At 48.1% G+C, this 14,407-nt stretch overlaps 2 protein-coding genes across 8 annotated transcripts in view; one reads left to right on the top strand and one right to left on the bottom strand.

Moving 5' to 3' along the window:
• Positions 1 to 10,732, bottom strand: part of SKA3 (spindle and kinetochore associated complex subunit 3) — a 32,995-nt gene extending 22,263 nt beyond the window's left edge. For 2 of the 4 annotated variants that reach the window (XM_089775599.1, XM_089775596.1), the window contains exons 1-2: positions 10,602 to 10,732; positions 1,965 to 2,081 (exon numbers count right to left, since the gene is read on the bottom strand). In XM_089775599.1, the coding sequence (XP_089631725.1) occupies positions 1,965 to 2,067 (103 nt within the window). In that variant the 5' untranslated portion in view covers positions 2,068 to 2,081; positions 10,602 to 10,732. Of the gene's footprint in view, positions 1 to 1,964; positions 2,082 to 10,009; positions 10,472 to 10,601 lie in introns of those variants that run through there. The other 2 variants (XM_089775597.1, XM_089775598.1) reach the window with 2 other exon arrangements.
• MRPL57 (mitochondrial ribosomal protein L57) lies at positions 10,712 to 13,955 on the top strand. Of its 4 annotated transcripts, XM_089775604.1 has the most exons (3): positions 10,740 to 10,876; positions 13,245 to 13,362; positions 13,465 to 13,955. In XM_089775604.1, the coding sequence occupies exon 3, from the start codon at positions 13,468 to 13,470 to the stop codon at positions 13,780 to 13,782; it is 315 nt and encodes a 104-aa protein (XP_089631730.1). In that variant the 5' UTR covers positions 10,740 to 10,876; positions 13,245 to 13,362; positions 13,465 to 13,467; the 3' UTR covers positions 13,783 to 13,955. The 4 variants fall into 4 exon arrangements, with proteins under 4 accessions (XP_089631731.1, XP_089631729.1, XP_089631730.1 ...); XM_089775605.1 differs by lacking the exon at positions 13,245 to 13,362 and having other exon boundaries at positions 10,712 to 10,844; XM_089775603.1 differs by lacking the exon at positions 13,245 to 13,362 and having other exon boundaries at positions 10,738 to 10,876.
• Positions 13,956 to 14,407: the final 452 nt, after the last annotated feature.

Raw genomic sequence — 14,407 nt, forward strand, 5'->3', positions numbered from 1 at the left:
TAAAGCACTGTAAAACTTAAAACAAAAATTGAGTTTTCTCCAAATTTCGGTTGTGTTGACATGCCCCCCAGACTTCTCTCAAGTATCCCTAAGGGTATTTGTACCACTGGTTGAGAAACACTAATCTAGGCAACACAATATTGGCCAACAGAGACCTTAAGGGAGAAGTGAGATCGAGGATAGGATTTACTACACTTAACAATGTATGATAATCAAAGAAATAGTCCTGGCAGAACTTGTTTATATAATTTCAGCAGAAAATTGTCTATTTAAATTTTCAGCTGTGAGAAATTATATGGGGTATCAGATAATTATTCAGTGACCAGAGATGCCACTTTCAGTATCAAATTGCTGCCTAAAGGCATCCCTGATCCTTATGGCCTCACGTTGTGTTCCTCTAATAGTGATAGAAATGTAGCCGTGTTAGTCCTGTATTTTGTTTCAGCTCCACCAGACTATGTAGCACTTCAAAGACTAACAAGATGGTTTATTGGATGATGAGCTTTCGTGGGCCAGACCCACTTCCTCAGATCAAATAGTGGAAGAAAATAGTCACAACCATATATACCAAATTGTGACTATTTTCTTCCACTATTTGATCTGAGGAAGTGGGTCTGGCCCACGAAAGCTCATCATCCAATAAACCATCTTGTTAGTCTTTGAAGTGCTACATAGTCCTGTATTTTGTTCCTCTAATAGCCTTGTTTTCAGGCTGTTCAAACTTGGCCTCCAGGTGCTCAGCCTCAGCAGTCCAGCCCTAAGTGAAGCTTTCACCCAACCTTTCACAAATATTATGGAACGTACAGCACATGGCAATAAGCATAGAGATTTGATTTCTGTCCAGGGTCAGTTTCCCATTAAAAGACCACTGGTAATGTTTCTAACAGCCAAAAGCACACACTACAGTCATTCTGCACCTGCTCAGCCTGTTGAGCCACTCTTGTCAAAGCTCCCAGTGTATGGCTTCATGAGCCACAGCATTAAAAGATAGGCAGGTTCTCCCAAGATCACAGAGGGCATTTCAACTTTCCTCACAGTTATCTTCTGGTCCAGGAAGAAAGTCCCTACTTACAGCTCCCTGAATAGGCCAGTGTTCCAAAAGATGCATGTGTCATTCACCATTCTGGACCAGCACATAAATGAGTTTGAAGGACACTGTGACATATTCCAGCCATACACAGTGCATATGGGGACTATTGTATTAGAGGCAGCAGGGTGGCGGGAAGGGGACAGCAGGTGCCAGTAAAGAGTAACTGATAAGCCTAGGCTTAACAGTTAATTGTATAGTCGACTACACGTTGACATCCCTAGTATACACTACCACTTGTGTTGGCAAAACTTATGTCGCTTGGAGTGTGAACATTCCACCCTGAGTGACATAAGTTACAGTGGCATAAGTTCAAGTATGCACAGTACTATGTCAGTGAAAGAGTTTCTACCATTGACACAGCTTCTGCCACTCGCAGGGCAGTTTTTTTATGTGAAGGGAGAGTCTCACCACATGGGCCCCAGCCCACAGCTTAAGTATGTGAGAATAAAGTTAACAGAGTAAGTTTGAGCACATGTTTCATGTGTAGGTAAATACCGTGTCACTATTATTTTTTTTAAAATTGCCATTTTCCATACCTGGTCTTTTAATATCAAATGTTAAAAAAAGCCATTCTAGGAACATACAATTCAGGATTTAACCCACAACATCTCAAAAAAGAAAAAGCTGCAAGATGAAAAAAATAAAGTTTTGGACAAGGCAGTTGAATTTCAAAGATGACAGATATCAGCATTCAACATTCCATCTTAATCCAAATATCCAGATGACATCATAAGACAGAAGCTGCACTGTCTCATAAAAGAGCAGGATAGAAATACTTTTACCACTCTTGCACTATGTTTTTCTTGCTGAGAGCACAAACCTAACAACATTCACTGAAATACCAGATTTAAGGTGCAGCCTCTTACACACTTACCTGTATCTTCTCTATTTAATGCTTGTTCAAGCTTTTCAGCCTCTTTCTCCAAAGTGACAGCAATAGCACGCAGTTTGTTGAAAAAATTTCCTGTCACCTCCATAATGAAGGAAGTCACTAGAGAAAACAAGGCAAATACTGATTGGCAGGACTCGACAAATCAGTGAATCTACTTGCCCGTGGTGAGTAGCTTTCAGCTGGTCGCCCCATTCACCAGCGGCACACGCATGCGCAATGCGGTTCTGGCGCATGCACAGTGCAGGCGAGCAGATTTCGCTGCAGTTTGTCAAGCCTGCTGATCAGCAACTTAACAGTTGATATTTACATACACCATCTCTTGCACAAACTACCAAAGGCTAGAGTTAACGTACTATAGCATGCACAGCAGTGGGATATGAGGAGAAATTTTACTCTAAATACCACAGGAAAATCATACTCTTACAAAGTGCCATACGTGGTTTCAAGAGACAAGATGGGTGAGGTAATATCTTTTATTGGACCAACTTCTGATGGAGAGACAGACAAGCTTTCACATTGGTCCAGTAAAAGATATTACCCCCCCACCCACCATGTCTCTGTAATATCCTGGGATTGATATGCCTACAAATGGCACTGCATGTAAGTGGTTTAAGGAGAGATGCACCTGTATAGAACTCCATTTATCCATTAAGACAGGGGGTAGTAAAATGTGAGCTTGTTGAAAATAGGATACCAAAAACTCAGTTCTCCAGTTTCAAACTAACAGTTGTTGCATGCATTGTGGTGCACCAGAATATATCATGAAATAAAATCCACTCTCCTGTTCATATTTATCCACAATGGTGAATAATATCACCAACCAATGCTGACAAAGTTCTATTTAGTAGTGTACTTGCACACTGAGGCTGGACAAATGGATACTTTATTTTAATGTGTCAATAAGCTGGCTGGCTTCCTGCTATGCCTAACCTTAGCTTGTTCTTATTATGTTGTATAAAAAGGAAGATAGCTGGTTTCACTAATACAGTCACCACTGTTATAAACCGCAATAAATCTTATACAAAGTATGTCATAAGGCAGTGTTTCCCAATTTTATTTGGCTGAGGAACCCTTTTCAGCTTTTCAAAATTTCAAGTAACCCCTAGGTTTGTCAAGCAAAAAAAAAAGGGGGGGGGCAGGGAAGAGAGAGGGACCCACCAATTCATGACCCAAGATCCCCCCCATCTCCTTTCTGTGAGGCCTCATCCGCTCTGTTCCCCTCCTCTCCATCACTTGCTATACCCAGCCCTTATACTTGTCTCAACCTAGTGAGTGAGATGTGGGGTGGGAATGAGGGATTTGGGTGTGGGAAGGGGTGAGAAGTACAAGCTCTGGGAGGGAATTTGGATGCAGGAGAAAGGGCTGTTGACTCAGGGAGGGGGCTCTAGGCTGGGGAGTGTTGGGTTCAGGTGGAAGGTTGGGGTGCAGGAGTGTGGGGATGTAAGAGGCTCAGGACAGGGGTTCCAGTGTATGATAGGCTCAGATTTGGGGTCAGGTGGTGCAGGAGTGTATGATGTTGCAGTGAAATGGGGGTTTGGTCCCAATTGGGAGCTTGTTGGCCTGGCTTCATTTTTAAATAAAATATTATGTCAAACTCAAAAGGTTTAGCATTGTCTTTATATGTGAGAGGGGTGAGGAACCTGTTTTGAGTCAAAGGTCACTGACCCACAGAAAAGTCAGCTGGGGCCACACAAGTGAGATGCAAAAAAAAACCAAAAAAAAAAGCTCCTCCAAAAACCCCCAAGCCTCACTAATGTGGTCCCAAATGTGCTGGTGGGGGTAGGGGACAGAGAGCTAGTGGGTGCTGGGGAGAGGGTGCTGCTGGGTGGAAGGGTGCTGGGACAGGCAGGTGGCAGGGTGCTGGGGTCAGGGACAAGGTCCTGCTGGGCACTAGGGTGACTGGCAGGGTGCTGGGACAAGGAACAGGGTGCTGCTGGGTGCTAGCGTGGATGGCAGGGTGCTGGAGCTGGGGCCAGGGCCAGGGCTGTGCTGAGTCCTGGGGTGTGAGGCAAGGTGCTGGGGCCAGGGCGGTGCTAGGGTGGATGGCAGGGCTGCCAAGAAGCGGGATAGGGATGGGGTGCAGGATCTGGGAGGGAGCTGGGGGTCAGAAGGGGACAAGGTCTGGGTAGGGTGCAGACCAGATAGGCAGGGTGCAGAAGCAGGCTGAATGTAGGGTGTCTGGCTACGAGGGAGGGTGCGAAGAGGGGACTTGGGTAGGAGTTGGACCTCCCTGATCTGGCACCCCTCTAGACCTGACTGGTCCCAGATGAGGAATTTTTGGACCAGGGGAGGTCATTTCAGGGCTCCTGGTCCCCCCCCTTCCCCACTAGGCTTCTTTGCACCTCTATCCCCTGCAACCGAACTAAGCTGCCCACCCCTGCTGGTTCCCTGCACTTCCCCCAAAACCATCCCTCACAATCCAAGGGAGTGCAGCACCAATTCCCTGTAGCCCCTCACAGCCCAGCTGAGCTGCCCGTCTGTTCTGTATGCCCTCCCCCATCCACCTCAGCCCAGCTGAGCCCTGCACTGGTTCACTGCATGCCTCCCCCACAGTACAGCTGATCCCCGTTTCCCTGCACCTCCTCCAAGCCCCACAAAACTGCTGAGCCAAGAGCCGATTCCCTGTCTCTCCCTCCCCTTGTGTCTAGCCCCGGTTCCTGGCACCTCCCTCCTCCTGCAGTCAAACTGAGCTCTGAGCTCCACACACACCCCAACCCACCCCACCGCCTAGCCCAGCTCCCCAAACCTCTCCACTCTGCAACCCAGCTGAGCTCAATTTCCCTGCACCTTCCTCCAAACCATGTAGACATGCTGAGCCAGTGCTGATTCCCTGCCCCTGCCTTCCTCCCTCCCCTTGGCTGTGTCTACACTGGCACGATCTTGCGCCAAAGCGGCTGCTCTTGCGCAAAAATTTGCTGCCCGTCTACACTGGCCGTGTGTTCTTGCGCAAGTACACTAACGTTCTCATGTATGAAATCAGGGCTTCTTCCACAAGAACTACGATGCTCCCATTCAGGAATAAGCCCTTTTGAGCAACTATTCTTGCGCAAGAGGCCAGTGTAGATAGGCAACATGAATTTCTTGAGCAAGAAAGCCCTATGGCTAAAATGGCCATCGGCACTTTCTTGGACAAGAGAGTGTCCACACTGCCATAGATGCTCTTGTGCAAAAGCACAGCTCGCACATGGAAGAGTGGATGTGTTCTTGCACAAGAACAGTTGTGCAACATGTTCTTGCACAAGAAACAACCGGTGTGGACATAGCCTAAGAGTTTCCTCACATGAGCAAAATGAATTTTTGTGTTGTGCACCAGTATTGTGTTCATGTGGATTGTTTGGATGTGCCACCCAAGTTATTAATAAATATTTTTAAACCTCTACCTTTTCCCTCTGCTGCCATGTCAGCTCCCCTGGTGCCTGCTGCCCCCCGACTCCTCACCCTCCTCTGCTGTACTGACTCCTGCTCTTCTCATTGTCCTCAGCCCTCCTGCAACCCCCTCCACCAGCCATTCTCTCCTCCCTGTGCCCACTTCTCCAGTAGCCCCACTCTGATCATGTGAGCTACCCCTCCTCATCCCCTTTTCTAACACCTCCCTCTACAAACCTGCCCTGTGTCTCTCCTCTGATGGTGGTCCCTCCACTGGGCAGGTGTGTGCCCAGAATTCCCTGGTACCTGCACCTTCTCTTACCCCTGCATCCTCCTGGTGCCTCCCCCTTCCCTTACTTCCCCTGCCCCCTTTGCTCCATTTTTCCCTGATGCCCACCCCTCACCACCCTCTGCCCCCATTCCCCTAATGTCCCTCTGCCCTCTCACATGACTTGCTCCAACCCAACCTTCCTCATGCCCACCCCTTCTTTCAAGCCTTCTCCCAGCACCTCCCCTCACCCTCCTAGGCCCCAATGCTCTTACCCTCTCCCCTCCCAGCATCACCCTGTCCCCCTCCCACTGACACCTCCTCTCCCCTCCTGCCCTTTTCCTCATTGTCTGTGCTTGGCCCCCTGGCAATTGTCTCTCTTCCACTCCTGTCCCTTTGGTGCAGTGGTCTCCAACCACTGGAGGTTGCCGGGCGCCAGGGGGTGTGGCCGTTCGCCTGCCGGGCGCCAGAAGGCGGGGGCACTTGCACGCCCGGGGGCAGGGCGGCCCCCCCATCGTCGCGTGCCCGGGGGCGGCCCTCCCCCCCAAGTGCCGCGAGCCCGGGGCCAGTGCCCCCCCCCCAAGTGCCGCAAGCCCGGGGCCGGCGCTCACCTTCAGGGAAGGTTGCGCACGGCAGGGACGGGTCCGGGGGAAAGACGCTCTGGGGCCGGGCTGGGAGGACACGCGCGCGGAGTCGGGACCAGCTCCATGCCGGCTAGCCGGCTCTCTCTCTTTTTCAGAGGGGGCGGGGGAGCGCCGGCTCCTCGCGGAACCCCTCGTTGTGCTCCGCGGAACCCCAGGGTTCCGCAGAGCACAAATTGGGAAACACTGTCATAAGGAATCAATGGAAAAGTTATAATCTGTTGAGTATGATTATCCTGTGTCTGAGGTTATGAATATTAGTTATGTATTTGTATTACAAGTATGTTTTGTTTTGGGGTGACACCCCACGGGCCATTCAAGAGACCTCCTTTAGAGGTTCAGAGAGCACCAGACAATGGCTGCCCCATTACTCAGCGAGGCATGTAAAGACATGTGATCTAAAACTATCTTTTGCCAATAACTTTCCAGGTATATGGGTTGAAAGATAAAAGTGGAGACTAATATCATTGCTTTGTTTTCTTTTTTGCTCTTTTTCTTTGGATCATGATTTCTAACAAAGAAGCATTGAAAAAAAGACCCAATCTTTTTGGACAGTCCAGAGAGACTTATTGCATTCTAGCACAATCACCCTAACTGCTATTATCTGTACATACAGACTTGGAAATCAATTATATACGATTCCTTCAGCCATTTAATAACTCTCTTCTTTTCTATTAATACACCTTGACTGTGTTTAGACTGGCAAGTTTTTCCACAAAAGCAGCTGCTTTTGCAGAAAAACTTGCCAGCTGTCTACACTGGCCACTTGAATTTCCTCAAGAACACTGACAATCTCATGTAAGAAATCAGTGCTTCTTGCGGAAATACTATGCTGCTCCCATTCGGGCAAAAGTCCTTTTGCACAAAGCTTTTGCGCAAAAGGGCAAGTGTAGACAGCTCAGATTTGTTTTGCGCAAAAAAGTCCTGATCGCGAAAATGGCGATTGGGGCTTTTTTGCGAAAAAGCGCGTCTAAATTGGCACGGACGCTTTTCCGCAAAAGTGTCCGTGCCAATCTAGACGCTCTTTTCCGCAAATGCTTTTAACGGAAAACTTTTCCGTTAAAAGCATTTGCGGAAAATCATGCCAGTCTAGACTTAGCCCTTTAGTTTCTGGTTTACTGGAGAAATTGGGTGCTGTGAGATATTTTGTAAGATCCATAAAGAATATATTTTGACCTGGAGAGGCAGCTGGTTCTTTGAGAACTTTGTAATTTCTGGTATCAGAGGGGTAGCCATGTTAGTCTGAATCTGCAAAAGTGACAAGGAATCCTGGGGCACCTTATAGACTAACAGATTTATTGGAGCATAAGCTTTCGTGGGCAAAGACCCACTTCATCAGATGCATGTAGTGGAAATTCCAGAGGCAGGTATAAATATACAGGCGTAAGAAAAGAGTACCAATCAAGAGTAAGGTTAGAGATTAGGAGGTCAATTCAGTCAGGGAGGATGAGGCCCACTTGTAGCAGCTGATGTTGAGGTGTGAAAACCAAGAGAGGAGAAACTGATGAAGTGGGTATTTGCCCACGAAAGCTTATGCTCCAATAAATCTGTTAGTCTATAAGGTGCCACAGGGCTCCTCATCGCTTTTGTAATTTCTAGTTTCAATAATCATTCATCACAAATATCCAGTTGTCTGGGTGGTAAGCCAGGGGCTGAAATGCCTAAGGGGTTGTGTTTTGTCTTCTTGTTAACTTGTGTAGTGATACAGGAGCTAACTGTTAATTGTTTTGGTGAAATCTAATTACAGAATAAACCACCAGTTGTGTGTGTGTGTGTGTGTGTCTGTTGTGGGTTTGGCACTCTCAGTGGAGACCCACACTAGGCATGGTGACAGTATCAAATTGCACAACTTGAGCTTCTGAGGTGAACTCATGAAGTTCCATGTCATGCTGTCAACGCTCCTCTCACCCAAAAGGACTCATACTGCCGACAGTGGCCAATGTCAGGTGCCCCAGAGGGAGTTAGCCGAACAGGTAATGATCAAGCCATCTCTCTCTTGCCATCCATCTCCACCCTCTGACAAACAGAGGTTAGGGATACCATTCCTTACCCATTCTGGCTAATAGCCATCAATGGATTTAACCTCCATAAATTTATCTAGTTCTCTTTTAAGCCCTGTTATAGTCCTAGCCTTCACAACCTCCTCAGGCAAGGAGTTCCACAGGTTGACTGTGCGCAGTGTGAAGAAGAACTCCCTTTTATTTGTTTTAAACCTGCTGCCCCATTAATTTCCTTTGGTGGCCCCTAGTTCTTATATTAATGGAACTAGTAAATAACTTTTCCTTAATCACTTACTCCAAGTCAAGCTTTAGGAGGTCTGCATGCACCTATAAAGTTCCCACATGCAACCAAACCTCCATCACTGGAGTCCTCCCCCAATTTACCCCCCTTCTCACCAATGCTGTCATTTTCTCACAAAACATTTTTAGTAGTTCTGAATTCTTTGCCTTACATTTCATTCACAGAAAAATTATGGGGACTTTGGCTCATGTTCAGTAATAGGCCAGATGACATCTAGTAGGGATTTAGTTGAAAGGTAAATTAGATAAATTAAAGACAGGCCACTGACATAAGTCCAGCCTCATAGGGCATGTCTAAACTACATCCTTCTTTCGAAAAAGGGATGTAAATTAAGCAGATTGAAAGTGTAAATGAAGCAGGGATTTCAATATCCCACATTTCATTTGCATAATCACATCATAGTGTTCTTTCTAAAAGGGTATTTCGAAAATGAAGCCACCATCAAGACAGTTCTTTTGAAAAAAAAAAAAAAAAACCCACCCCTTTTTCAGAAGATCCTGTACTCAAAAAAGGAGTGCAGGATCTTTGGAAAAAAACCTACCCTCTTCCGAAAGTAACACATCTAAACAGCGGTTTCACTTTCTAAATACCTTTTTTGAAAAAAATGCTGTGATGCAATTATGCAAATGAAGTGCGGGATATTTAAATCCCCGCTTCATTTACACTTTCCATCTGTCTAAACTACATCTCTCTTTTGAAAGATGTAGTTTAGTCATAACTAATTTAGTTTAAAACTAAGAAAAGGAAGTTGTTCTTCACACAGCATGTAGTCAACCTGTGGAACTCCTTGCCAGAGGAGGCTGTGAAGGCTAAGACTATAATAGATTTTAAAGAGAAGCTAGATAATTTCATGGAGGTTAGGTCCATAAAAGGCTATTAGCCAGGGGATAAAATGGTATCCTTGGCCTCTTGTTTGTCAGAGGCTGGAGAGGGATGGCAGGAGACAAATCGCTTGATCATTGTCTTCAGTTCACCCTCTCTGGGGCACCTGGTGCTGGCCACTGTCGGCAGACAGGCTACTGGGCTAGATGGACCTTTGGTCTGACCCAGTACAGCCGTTCTTATAGCCATGGAGAAGGCATGACACATCACACTCCCCATCAGTGCCCAGGCTGGGGGAGCTAATGATCCAATAAGTAGATCAAATTCATGAGGATTCCTGATCACCTGCCACTACATGCTCACTGCACATACCCTAAGAAGCTACAGTACAGATAAAGATGTCGTTTATGACATTTCATTGTGTCTTGTTTTTCCTTTTCTCAATTTACTAACGTTGGTACCCCAGTGTTTCTTTTTGTTAGGCTACTTAGAAAGCAAAACGGTTGTTATAATCACATGTTATAGTAAAATAAACGCCCCAGGAAACAGGATTCCTTAAGCTCTTAAGCCAATTCAGGTTCCCCACAATACATTCACCGAGAGGAGCCACGTGCATGCATCTCTCATACATCAGTTGCAGGCGGCCTGTGAAACCGTGGACCTCTCACAGCAGGAAAAGCGCCAGTGTCCTGGGATTTGGATCTCCACGAAGACCGTGAATGCAGAAGTTTCAGCCCCACTTGCAGCCCCGATGCCATCGCTATGCGCGTTAGGGACACTCCCGGGGAGGACGGCACAGACACTCTGGAGAGGTTGGGGGCGCAGCAAAGCAGGGCGCAAGTTAAAGCAGTTTCCAAGCCCTGCAGACCAGGCTCGGCTAACGCGGTAACACCCCCGCCCCAATCTGTGAGAATGGGGGGGGGGGGGAGGGGAGATGACGAGAGCTCGGCTAGCGCCGTAACTCCCGCGCCCGGCGCGGGCTCAGCGAATGCAATCACCCCTCCCCCACACGTGGGTATCTGGGGGGAGGGATCTCCCCTACCGCAATTAGTACCCCCGCCTTACGTGTGTGCATGGGGGGGGGGGAGGGGAGCGACGGCTCAGCCGACGACCCGCTGGACTCCAGCGGGCCCCTCCCGGCGCAGCTCAGAGGGGGTAGCCCGGACGCCTATCGTCCCCGAAAGCGCGCGCGACGGAACCGTTACCCGCCCAGGTACCTACCTTGCGGCTCGAGCCAACAACCCAACCCGCCACCAGCTTCAAACCCGTCTGCAGCGCGAACGTCATTGGGCGCTGCGAGGCCCCGCCCCTTCCACTGAGGGGCTCCTAGTCTCGCGATAGAGGCGAGTTTTGGGGCCTCATGACGCGACCGTGGTTAGTGCTTGTTGCGGGCCGCTGCCATCTTGCCCGCTGCCCCTGCGGAAGCGGCCGGTGCTGCACGAAGTCGGTGAGCGGGACCCGGCGGTGAGTCCCGTGAGGCCGGGCGTCGCCTTAAGGTAAAGGGCACTAGGCACGGGCTGTCCCGCCCCGGCTGTCCCACTCCTGCGTCACCCGCCCCCCCGCCCGGGCCCCCTAGTCCCCGCATCTCGGGCATGGCGGCCGAGCAGCGCCCCCGCTTCCCCTAGTCTGGGGACAAGCGAGGACTCGGCTCGCTCCGTCGGGGGGGGGGGGGGGATACAGCGTCATGAGGAGCGTGATTCTCCTGTGCCCAGGCAACCGGCGCGCTTCATCTCGGCGGCCTGCGAAGCTCCATCTCTGGGAACGTGTCTCCAGCCTCGGGCACTGAGCAGGTCATTGGGTAACTGGGACCTGGGGGCAGGGCGTTGGCGTGTGGGAGGGGAGCCAGATGCAGGCTCTGGCTGAAAAGCATTTACCGTTCCCAGCCAGCAGCCTAGCGCTCTACCTGCTGCACCCGTGTGTCTTTGTTCCCGCTCCTGCTGAGCGCAGCAATGATTGTGCTGGAGGCAGAGGCAGCCCACAAAGCCCTCACCCTCCCCATCTAGGAAGGGGCATGTGGTACAGAGGCACACAGCCCCAGTAGCTGGATGCTTTGGGCAGACCGTGATCCGGATCCAAAGGCTTGGCAGGGTGTATTTTGCCCACCACTGGTCTAATGTAATACTGTGGCAAATAGGCTACTGGAAACTTTGAAAGTATAAACGGGAGTAAGGAGGTTATTTTATGTACACCTTTATGTGGTATTGGTTAGATTGATACTGGAATTTAGTGTTGGGGGGCCCCCCACAGCCAAAAAGTTATTGGAGAGGCCACACAGGACCGGACACTGATTAGTGTGGAGAAACATGTCTTACAGTTTGAGATTTAATGTTTAGCTAGACTAAAAAAAATCAGGAGGTGAGTTGACTATGGTATGCGACTAGGATTTTGAAAGGATAATGGGTAGTGCTTCCTGGTTACCAGTAACTGGTTGGGGCTGGAACAGCCCCTATCCATAACAGACCTGAATGCCCTGTAGGCAGGGACTACTCCTTCAGGGGCTGGGAGCTGGCTGGCAGCCCCAACCTGGGGCATGTGACCCATGGGCTGAGGGTTGCTTCAGCCAGGCTGGAGAGGCTGTCTGCCTCGGCTCCCTGCTTAGTTGGTTAACCAGTTAAATGTTACGTTGACCTAACATTTAACTGGTCAACTGATCAGCTGGGATTTTACATCCCTAGTAATTACCTTTATATGGAGAAATGCCAGGTACTAAAAGGTTACAAGAACCAATGAGTAGAAAGTAATGCTGGATAAATATCAATTAGAAGTAAGGCATATCATTAATGGAGAGCATGATTAACCATTGGATTTACCACAGAAAGCGGTGAACTGTGTTTGTCTTCATGTTAAGACTGGATGCCTTTCTAGAAAACATGCTTGCATCAAGCTATTATGTTAAATTGTAGTTAATCAGCTAATTGGGTAGTCAATGGAATTTCCATTGACTACTTGATTAGTCAGTAAGGAGGAGCTTGCTATCCCCTGCTGTGGTTTTGCATTTTAAATGTAGTAAGAGTTGGGTGGGCTCTTACTAATTTAACATGCAGACCCACAATGTCCCGGAGCTGGAGCAAACCAGGACTGCTTAGTCCTGGCTCACTGACCACAGACGCTACCCCTGTTGCAGCTCTGCATTTTAAATAGTCCCAGTTTGTTCTAGCTCCAACTCTGCCTCTCCTCCTGCACTGCAGAGACAGTCCTACGGGGGAGCCAGCTTTCAAGCTGACTCCCCCAGCACTAGCTTCTACTCCCCCCTCGCTGAGTAGCCAAACATCTGCTTATCTGGTAGTTAACTATTCCATTCCATCCCTAAATCAAACAGATGTTGTTAGCTTGGATGCAGGAATAACTGGGTAAAAATCAATAGCCTGTGTTGCACAGAAGATCAGATGAGACTATATAATGGTCCATTTTGTCTTAAAAAAATCTATGAACCTCTGAAGTATCTATCACTGTAGAATCTTTCTGAATTTCAGGATGCCAAGTTTGTAAATGCGGCGAGGAGTCCTGTGGCACCTTATAGACTAACCAAAGTGTTGGAGCCGCTTTTGCAGATTCAGACTAACACAGCTACCCTTCTGATACTTAAAGTTTGTAAATGTTCAGCTTTGTAGCATTTTACTCTAATGCAGTGTTTTCCAATTAGCATGTCATCAGGCCCAAGCAATTTTGGCCAATTCTTTTGAAAAAGGATGGGGGAGGGAAAGGACATGACTGGAGGAAAAGAAGACTTCTGATTGGCTATATGCCTTACTGCTGTGCCTCTTCCGGGGCAGAGCAACCAATCAATTCACTCTCTCTCTCTCTCTCTCTCTCTCTCTTCTCCCCCCCCCCCCCACCCTTTCCTCTTGTGTGAACAATGAGTAGGCCACCTCTACTCCTGTCCTGCCACTGCTGGCCAGGGGCTGTTGGAAGAGCAGCTGGAGCTCCAGCAGGCTGAGAGAAGATTGGGAGAGGCTAAGAAAAGACTGTTCTAATAGCTTAAGTATTTTGAGCAAATGTTTTATTTGTACAGAAACTCACTTGTTTCTAAACTGGCTTTAATGGTTCAGAATTAAAGCTTATATTTATTCTTATTTACTTTAAGGTAATGTTTCTAACCACAGTACTGCTCAAAAAAAGAATTCCTGGGAAGCAATGGATTGGAAAATACAGAAGACCAAGAGTGGTTACTCTTTCAATGAAGCGTTCAATGATTCAAAGGCTGGAAGTTGAAGCTGAGAATGAATATTGGCTGAGTCAACCATACATGACACCACAACAGGAATATAAACATAATACAGAGCGGAGACTTGCAAAATGGGAAGCTTTTAAAAGCCAGTTGATATCCAAGTTTCCTGAACACAAATATGTTGCAGATCATTTGAACCACCTGAATGTGACTAAAAAATGGACACAGTCTTAAATCATATCTGATCATTTGGGGCTTTGCTTTACCACCTGTTCTAGCTTGTAACACACCTTATGAAAATTGTGTACTTGCTATAAAAATGTAGGGATGAGGATGTGCATCAGATAAACAATTGTCTTCTGTTAATATATGTAGAGTTAATGATATTAAAACCAATCCTGCCATAATTTTTTTTAGCTTCATGGCACAGTAAAAGCTTTCCATGCACCTCTAGTATAGGCACACCCTGACTGGCAAATGTTCAATTTATGAACATCCACACATGAACAAAACTTCTCAGGTGAGCCAGGGATGAGCAGCAAAGGTGCGGCTGGAGGGCTTCAATGGACAGCCAGGGTCTAGAGAGAAGCAGCACTTTGATGGTAGAGATAAGTAGTGCTTTAAAGGGGAAGCACTGCTTCTCTCTAGCCCCTAGCTGCACAGCTGCCCGCTGCTCCACTCTCCTGCTGCTCATGGCCTCTTGGTGAGCAGGGGCTGGGCATAGCTAGGAGTGGGAGGAGTGGCTGAGGGACTGCAAAAGCCATCCCAGAGGAGCCCCCCCCAACAGTGGGGCAGCCAGAGGATAGTGTTGGTACTGTAGGTACATGTGCTACTCAGTTGCTTGCTTGCTGCCTCCCCA

Source organism: Pelodiscus sinensis, chromosome 1 (assembly GCF_052426305.1).
Source record: "Pelodiscus sinensis isolate ZL-2025 chromosome 1, ASM5242630v1, whole genome shotgun sequence".
In the NCBI taxonomy this organism is placed as follows: domain Eukaryota; kingdom Metazoa; phylum Chordata; order Testudines; family Trionychidae; genus Pelodiscus; species Pelodiscus sinensis.